This window comes from Tetrao urogallus, assembly GCF_951394365.1.
Source record: "Tetrao urogallus genome assembly, chromosome: 1".
Classification (NCBI taxonomy): Eukaryota; Metazoa; Chordata; class Aves; order Galliformes; family Phasianidae; genus Tetrao; species Tetrao urogallus.
In genome coordinates, this window is record NC_136813.1 from 114,218,420 (window position 1) to 114,227,579 (window position 9,160).

General features: G+C 46.7%; 1 protein-coding gene across 1 annotated transcript in view; it reads right to left on the bottom strand.

The window, feature by feature from the left end:
* The window catches only part of CASQ2 (calsequestrin 2), a gene marked incomplete at its 5' end in the record, with an annotated part of 29,984 nt that extends 21,077 nt beyond the window's left edge, over positions 1-8,907 (bottom strand). Inside the window, one exon of the mRNA XM_079548806.1 lies at positions 8,674-8,907. Coding sequence (XP_079404932.1) covers positions 8,674-8,907 — 234 coding nt within the window. The remainder of the gene's footprint in view (positions 1-8,673) is intronic.
* Positions 8,908-9,160: the final 253 nt, after the last annotated feature.

The following is a 9,160-nucleotide window of genomic DNA, read 5'->3' on the forward strand; positions in this document are numbered from 1 at the left end:
ATCCCATGCACATTTTGCAACCTTTATCTCGTAAGCACGAAGCCTTTGCAGTGCACTCTTTCTAGCCACGGGGTCACAAGTTGAGTCCTGTGCATTCTCAGGAACAGGAGTTGTGAGTATTCCTCAGGTAACAGCCCTATTCTCATTTGAGTAGGTGCATGGCCCTGTGAGATTGGTGAGAAGTGCCAGCCCCAAATGAAGCCTGAGGACCATTCTACAGTTCTATGACCTACGAGTGAGAAAGCACCGTCTCATCAGGGGTTGGAACTAGATGATTAACATCCTTTCCAAACTAAGCCTGTGATTCTGTGATTCTATGATTTTAGGTGGTGTCAGCAGGTGCTAGCAATCTGAATAATGGTGATGGAAGGAAATAGTTCCTTGCTAGAGCATCTCAGCTTCCTACTACCATAACTATCTGAACTGAGGTGTGGTGATGGGAAGCTTTAAGGAGACTCATAGGGTCCTTCTGAAATCCTATGCTACAAGAAGCAGCAGCATCACCCTTGTAAAGGTGATAGGTTGTCTGACAACAAACCTATTCAGCTGCAGATGGCGGTGATTGTTCTGGACCTTCCATTTGGTGTCAGTCTTGCCATCAAATGGCAGAACAAATGCAGTAGAGAGGGTTACAGATAGAGATGAATGAGACAGGTATCCCAGCATAGTCAGTCTTTCATCGTGGAGTGACGTTATAGGTTTCTGGTTTGGATTTTCTTCTCACTTCACCGTCAAGATCCCCCCATCAGCAAGGCTGACATTCCCTAGCTGCCAGGCTGGAAGGTAGGGTGCTGGGTGCACCTGGGTCTCTGATAGCCTCTGGGAGTACCTCTGCTATGCACAGGGAAATTGCTGTTTCCCAGCAGGCAGTGGTAGAAGAGCAAAACTGAAGAAACACAAAGAACAGAGCAACGGGATTATATGGAAAGTCACCTTTCTTTCCACTTTTCTGTTGCTCTGCTCTTTAAAGCTGTCAGAGCTTGGTGATGGCCAGAACATGCTGATGTGAAGATGAGGATGACTTAATGTCTTAAAACTTATTTTTGTTTTCAGAAACAACAGGAGGATATGGCAAGAAACTAGAGTATTTCCTCAAAGGCTTTGAAAGCTTCTGCAGAACTCATACCTTTACACTGTGGTTGGCTTCTCCATTGTTTGAACAGTCTGTAGTAGAGCAGAGGGGTATCACTCTCCTCAATGCTGTTTTGTGCCGTGCTGCAACCCCTCACAATACCCATCAGAAAAGTATTGGATCTTGTAACTCAGGCTGATGAATGACAGCTCCTGATACATTGTGATTGCCACAGAGAAGGGGCAGGAGCCTGCTGAGTAGCTGCAGCAACAGGGCCTGGCAGCAGAGCTGGGTGAGAGAAAGTATGGCCCATCTTACTGCCCTTTTCCACCACTGGAGCTGCCCTCTTAAGGGGTTGCTGCTCTCCTGATGAAAAGGCAAGTCCCCAAATACAGAACACCCAAAGGTCACTGAGGAAGGTCCTTTCACAGGTAGCACTCCAAGAACGGTGCTGCGGCCCTTTAAGAGCTACCCGGCTGCTCAGCCCAGCCAGGCATATGATGTGCTCTTTGGCCACCTACCTAAAGGTTTCACATAGCTAGGGCTGTATTTTTATCCACGCCCGGGCATCCCTAATTTTAGCCAGCTGTAAGTTAAAGCCCCTGAGATAGCTGGGGATGATGCTGGTGGCTGTGAGCGTCCATGGGGCAGGGGCCACTTGCTGCTGCTGTTGGCTGGTGCTTGCTGGCATTGCTTCACAGCTGTTTTGCCGACTCAGTTGAGCAGCTTGCACACTGAGGACAGTCTGGGGCTGCGAGTGTGCATGTGCTGACCTCAGCTCTGCAGGTGGATTGGGGCTGCTCTGCAGAACCCCCTCTGTTGAACCCCACTCTGATGAACCAGGCAGGAGGAGGAATTTGGGAGCTTTCCTCTACAAAAGTGATGCTATAACTAGCTTTGCTTGGAAGCAAAGGCTGGATGCCACAGCAAAACCTATGTGGAGCAGCAGCCTTCTGCTTTCAAGTGGGTGCTGGAAGAAGGAAGTGAGCTCAGTGCACAACAGTCCTTTCTCCTCCTCAGGACCCAGCGGTGCTTTCACGCTTCCAGCTCCAAGGAAATTTCTCAGTTTTCTGACCCAGTGGGCCTGAGCCAATGCCTCTGAAACCCTGGAGTGCCACAGGAGGGATCTGGGTGCTCCTGCCCTGAATCCACACCCGTATGGGACCGTGGGGGAGCAATAGGTTCCTTGGGGTGAAGGAGGACTCAGCCAAGGAGCAGTGAGCAACCAGCCCCAAGGGAAACTCTCAGAACAAGTGTCTCCTTACGCAGGCTTCAAGGTGTCAGAGCTCTGCTCAGTCTGTCGGCTGCCAGGGCAGAAGCAATTTCCCAGAAAGAGAAGGTATCATGTCGTGCAGCTGGCCTGCACCGGAGCTGCGCCAGAGTGTGTGCAGGAATGAGCCCCATCAGCAGTGCTCAGGGGCCAGCGCAGCGGGGAACTGCACATGGGGCTGCTGCTTGTTCTATTTCCTCGGGCAAGGTTTTCTTTCTGTAAGTAGGTAAATCCCAGTGTGCAGAGGATTAAATAAAACAAGATAATTCGGACCTTGCTAAGTCACTTCTTTCCTGGGCCACTCATTCCTTGCCTGGGTGACTGCTGTTTGCAGACAGAGGCCTCAAAAAGACATCTTTGGTCATCAGAACTTGGACCAGGTTGCTCAATCTGAGTGTCCTTTAAACTCACTGGGCTGTTCTCCCCTTGACTCTGGTGATTAGGAGCTCCCTAGTTTCCAAACTTGATTTATTCATAGCCCATTTGTCCTCAGGCTTTGTGCTTAAATAGCTCCCCTCCCTCCTGGGGCTTTAAAGAGAATTACTGTATCTCCTTTCCCTTTTCCCCATGGGTGAAGCTCAGGCTTAAACGCAGGGTTGTGGCAGGCTTTGATCAGCTTGATTTAAATGAAGGGCACCACTTCCAGACTGAGGTCTGGAATGAGGGCAGTGTGGTACCTGCTCCAGCTCATAGGATGCAATCTGGCCTCAGCAGTCTCCTGGGCAATGTCAAGGTCTGAGGCAGAGAACAACAAATGGTGACAGTACACATACACTGGAGCTGGACTCGGTCCTTATGGGTCCCTTCCAATTTGCAATACTCTGTGCCCATTGGTGAATGATTTCTCAGGCCAGTCCTTTTGATGCTCACTTACAGTGCACTATGATAGGTCAATGACATCTTATTAGACAGGAGTGTGATCCTGCCTCCTGGATATCAAGAATGCATCAGAAACTCCCACAGGCATGTTTCTAGGGAGCCTAATTGGTGTGGCAGGATGACTGAGGTTTGAAGGATGGGCTTTTCACAACTTTTCCTCATCTCTTGGGCATTTCAGAACAAAGGTGTGCCATGGAAGGAGTTTCCAACTGCTTTAAGCTCTTGCAGGGCACCTACAGAGGCTATCTGCTGAATTTCCCCTAGACACTGGGATGACAGCTATTTCCTACTCTGAGAACAGCCATCAGCACACTTCTCTCCCTCTGACCATACATGACTGGACATGAAGGTTGCCTTTCCAAGAGGGAAGTGGTGATGGAAATGGGGTTCTTATGCTAGAAGCTGCTCAGGCAGCCAGACCAACCTCAGTGATGAGATGGATGGAAGGGCATTGGGAAAGGAAACTAGGTGATAAGAATTAAAGTAGTCTTGGAAATTGTTTCTACCACTAGTTATACAGAAAGGCCAAATTATCCATTTGTGCCTGGGTGCCAGTGTGCCCATCTACAGCCTGGGGAGCTTGCTGTAGCTTCTTTTATGATTGGCATGTCAGGGAGTGAAATTTTCCTAGTGCTGCTGCCGAAATCAATGCTCTCAGCTGTTAATGGACTGAGATGTACTTATATCATCTCAGAGGCCAAAGGAAGCAGTGCACATCTTTTCCTTTCTAACCTTTTGCATTAACTTATCTGCAGTGGAAGCCACTGCCTCAGTGTGGCAACCTGTTTTATTACTTGTATTATGAGGTATTCATGCTGTAGGCTTCTTCAGGTACCTCTCCGGGTGTGCTCCATCTCTCACCCTGAAGACTTGCTCTGTAGGGTTGCAGGGACCAGGCAGTTTCTGTGGCACTCAATGTGTAACATGTTTACCCAGCCCAGGAAGTCATACTGAGCTAGTGTCTCATGAACGTACTATTTTCAAAGAAAAAGGTTGAAAACTGAGTCTATGAAACAAAATGATAAGGGTGCTTAAAGAAAGCTCTTGGTTTTATACTCTCCTGTACTCTGTTTGGACATGGGGATAATGTCTCAGCTACTGCTTCCTATGAATGTCGATACATACCCATACTTGCAAACTTTTTTCCTCTGTTGGATCAGAAGAGAAGGCCTTTTTGCTACATATGACATGTTTCTGAGCTCTCACAGGGGCTATCAGACTAAAATGATTTGAAGACCAGATGGGTGGAACTGCCCTAAAACCAGACAAATCTTAATTGATTTTTCCATTCTCAGCTGAAAGCCTGTGAGTGGAGCTTTACAAGTGTCAACTCTTGAAAGTAAATCCTTGCTTTCAAGTGAATTAGACCTTATGCTTACTTTAACCCTTATTCTGTTGAACTCAAAAGCTATATTTCCCTCTCACAGCACAAGTAGTACTGATTGTACTACTGATTGGACACTGGGAGAGAGATGCAATGTCTGCTTTGCAGGCAGCCTGCTCTGCACTAAGACAGCTTCTGCTGCTGGAGAGAGCTTCTCATGTGCAAAATAAAAATCCCTTACCCCGCTGCTCTTTAGTTTTGTAATGTGATCCCTAGAGATAAACTGGCCCACTGGAAAGCAAAACTCTGTCAATATTTGGGAAGGGTTTGGAGATGAGAGGGAGAAGGCAGAGGTCTGAGAAGCACTGATATGAGATTGGAGGAAATAGGAGAGTTACAAAGAAGAAGAGTAGCAGAACAGATATTTTAAGTTTCCCTGCTTTGTTCTTGTCCTCTTTCACCCTTTTTCCATTAAAGCTGAGAGATTTGGGGACAAGTAGCTTTCTGTCTTACTTGGCACTTAAATCTGCACTGTGAAGCTTTATGTCTGGCTGTATGTGATCTTCTTCTCTGTGCTCACCTCACAGGGCATGCAGGGCTCTTAGAAAAATTGCCACGGGATAGGAACTGCTACCACTGTCCTCAAGACTGCTGGGTCATCATCTAGAGTGGAGGATTTTCCTCACAACCTAGAGGAGCTGTTCAGCAGGAGTTGGGGTGAGTGGAGGGAAAAAGGAAAGCAAAGGAGCATAAGAACCTCTTAGTCTGAGTTGTGAAGCAGCCACACTCATCAACTCAGAGCCGTAGAATTGCCTTGGTTGGAAAAGACAACAGAGTAAGTGGTAGGGGCTGCCAGGTCAGCTGATGATCTTCTTCATTGCCTTTCCAAATTGGAAGGGCATGCTGGGCTGTGTGGGAATCCAGTGGCAGATCCCAATAGGACTGGGTGGAGGGAGCTGGAGATCCTGTAATATCAGTGTAACCACAGCATCCCTTTATCTGATGATGCCTGGTGAACATTCCTGAGATTCTGCTGGTCAGTTCTGCACACTGGGCATTTGTAATGGGGAGAATTTTCCTAGCATATCACTTTCTCCTCACCCTGATGTTTGTGGTTGCAATTGGATCAAGACCTTATGTGCTTAACTTCACTTATGCTGTCAGGTTTTCAGCACGTTTCACTAAGGAAATGAGACCCTCGCTATTCTCTTCTCTCTGCCCTGTTTTGTCTGTCAGCTGCCTCCACAAATAAAGTTTCAAGCTCTTGGCCATTTTCAGACAGATTTTCCGGGAGATCTCAGACATAATTAAGGCATTGCAAGCTTCAAACAGAGCAGGAACTTGGAAGGGAAGAGACTCTAGAAGAAGGAAGTGCTGCCACATGAGCTCAAGCCCTGCTAGCTACTAGTGGAACCAGTCCAAGCTTGTTGATGATTATGACCAACGTATTTGGATGAAACCATGGCCAAGGGACAATTTGCTCCTAGATTGAAGGAGTGTCGTCTAGACTCATCCTGCCCTCCTTGGATGTTTTGTAGCCATGTCTTTTTTCACCTGCTGAGACCTAAACCAGTGACTGGGTCTAAAGTGAAGAAGGGACCAGCAGGTGCAACTGGGACTTCTGCTTGCTTTGATAATATGCCATACTATCTTCTACCTGGGCACATCTGTAATTTTGTCCTAGCAAATATGGAGGGACCTGTTACTGAATCTCTCCACGTTTTTTCCTAGTCCTAAGATACTTGTTCAAGCCTTTGGTCTTTGGAACTATACATTTCTTCTAAAGTGTGTGTGAGAAAGAGGAGGGGTGGGCACTTTGGAGGTTTTCAGGACTTAATCACAGAATCACAAAATTGTAGGGGTTGGAAGGGACCTCCAGAGAGGTCCAACCCCCCTGCCAAAGCAGGTTCCCTACACCAGGTCACACTTAACATCCATGAATCCTATTTCTTCTGTGTACACACGTACCTGTGTTCATCAGGCAATAGGAACTAATAACCCTTAGATGGCTTAGCTCAGATCTTTGCTTAACTCCACACCTGCCTGAAGGTCTCGTGTGAAGGGTTGCCATTATTCTTTATGATGGAGATCAGTGCAATTTTATAGAAGTAAGGCTAAGGATGTGGTGTTTTCCAGGCTGTGGAAGCAGCATACCTTGTTGTGAGTCATCAGGCAAATCCTCAATAAAGTAAAGTGAAAAAAATATGAGATGCTCCAGAAAATAAATCCTTAATACAGTGAGTAAGCATGAGATGCTCCATATAGGCATCCTCCCACAGGCAGGGCAGATTGAGAGCGATCTTTGCCACACAACATTTGTGGCTTGAGGTGAGGGAGGTGAAGTTTTGAGTGCAGTCACCAGACGGAGAAGATTAAAACCTAGCTCACTGCAATGGTTAAGTTAGTAACAGAAATTAAGAGCACCAGCACCTTGCTGGTTTGTGTCCTATGCAGCACATTCTCTGTTGCTTTCTCAGATCCAATCCAAGCCTTGGGTGTCTGTGGCAAAGAAGTGTCCAGTCTGCAGATCTCTGCTGTGTGGGAACTGTAAGATTGCTGCTGCAACTCCCAGCCCAGGGGACAATGGGGAACATGCACTGAATCAGCACTGCAAGTGCTGGAGAAGTTTTGAGGACTGTAGAATGGTCAGCTTGTAGCTGAGCATTAGTGAACCAGAGCACTACAATTACATAAAGTCTGCTGCGGATCTAATCCTCAATCTCTTGCCCAAGGTCACATCAGAGTTCAATGGAAGAGAAGCAATTGGAAACCAGACCACCAGAGCCCTAAGCTAATGTATTCACCCTCTGAAGCAAGTCCTGCAAAATAAAAGCTCTAACACATGCTGCATTGTAGCAATTGCACGCTCAGTATGGTTGACTGCTAACATGGGGATAGGTGTCCAGGGGAGTACAACCGACAGTGTACAACGGGTACCTGCTTCTGCCAGGTTTCTATAAATACACACTTAGTAAATGCTTGCCATCTATCAAGCACAAAATAGCTATCCTATTAAACAACAATGCAATTATACTACCAGCCATAAACTTTTCAGCTGGAGTTCCAGGGTTATTTTTTCTTTGCCAAGTGTTATTTGATCACTCACCTGGAACAAGTAACTGTTTCCTGACAAGTGAATAAAATCTGGTCAGGTCTGAGTCTTTCTTGCTTGCCTTGTTGAGGAGGTCAGTAGACCTTGAACTTGGCACTGTACTTTTGCGGGTCCTAGCCCTCACTCAGTGAGAATATTTTCTAAATCACATTTGCTATACTTAAAGAGATGCAATGCGTTTTGTCTTTGAAAAATAGAGATTATGTATTTCTTCTGCAATTCTCACTTTCCATCCAAATATGTCTTTTAGTTAAGAAGGAATATCTCTAAGCCCCTGGGAGGAAATGAACAACTAACCATCAAGGTCTACTGCTCTGAGAGACCCTATATTACAGCCACACTACAAGAAAGAATGCAATGAATCTACTTTGTAAATTTTAGTGTGATTTATTTTACTGAGGATTAATTAATCATTCTTTCACCAAAGAATTAACAATGCTTATTTCCAGCACAGAAATGAACGGCTGTATTAGCAAGTAGCTACAGATTTATTCCATGCAGGCAACCAAGTGTCAGAAGAAAAAAAAAAGGGATTTAATGCCGCACCAACAGGGAGTTTTGCGATGTGGAGCTGGGACACCCATTTGCAACACAGTTTGGTGGGACTTGGCTATTTGCTCTGAATGGAATAGGAAACTGGAAGGAATCTTGAATCTAAGGAGGATATACTAGAAGGAGAAGGGACCTAACAATTTCAGGCTGCACTCAGACCTGTGCTGAGATTTGAAAAAGCACAGCTAAGCTGAATTCATACTGCTGGGGTGTGCATGGTTATTTGCTTTTCCCCGTTTTCTGGTGCACCACCCAGAAAGGCTATTTCCCAGCTGACAACTCAAAAGACTACAAGAAAAGCTTTACCCTGTGCTTCACATATCATATCACACAATCATACTCAGGCGAGCAGCCTCAAAACTTTGGCCGTTCCCACCAGGCCCCTGACTGTCCCATCACCTGTCTCCATAACTCCAGATGTGCAGTGGCATTGACCCGGCAGGGAGACACGCAGTGGTGCTTACCTCCAGGACCATCTCCGTCATCTGGAACTGCTTCTGGGACACCCTGTCAGAGCTCACAGGCTCATGGAAGAGCAGACAAAGCATGTCATACTTCTTCAGGGCATGCTTGTAGTTCTTCTCGTGCAGGTCGATCACTCGGTCTTTCCCATCATATGTGGGGAAATTCAGTCCTTCTTCTGCCTTGCAGCAGAAAAGCAGGCAAAAGCCTGCCAGGATCCAGCAAGTTGCCTTCATTGGGGAACCCTTGGAGTTCAGTGCAGCGCTGGCAAAGGTCTCTCTCCTTCTCAGTTTGGGAAGAGAAGGAGGCCAAGGGCTCCAGTGGGAGTCTGCACCGAGTTTCTCTTTCTTCTGCCTTCCTAGCGTTCAGTCCAAGCTCTGCAAGGCTGGTGGCAAGCAACAAACTTTGCTGTCCTGGGCTCACAACAAAGAGACAGACAGGAGAAGCTGTCAGGCCAAGCCCTGGATACCTTACATAGCTGTGTCCAGC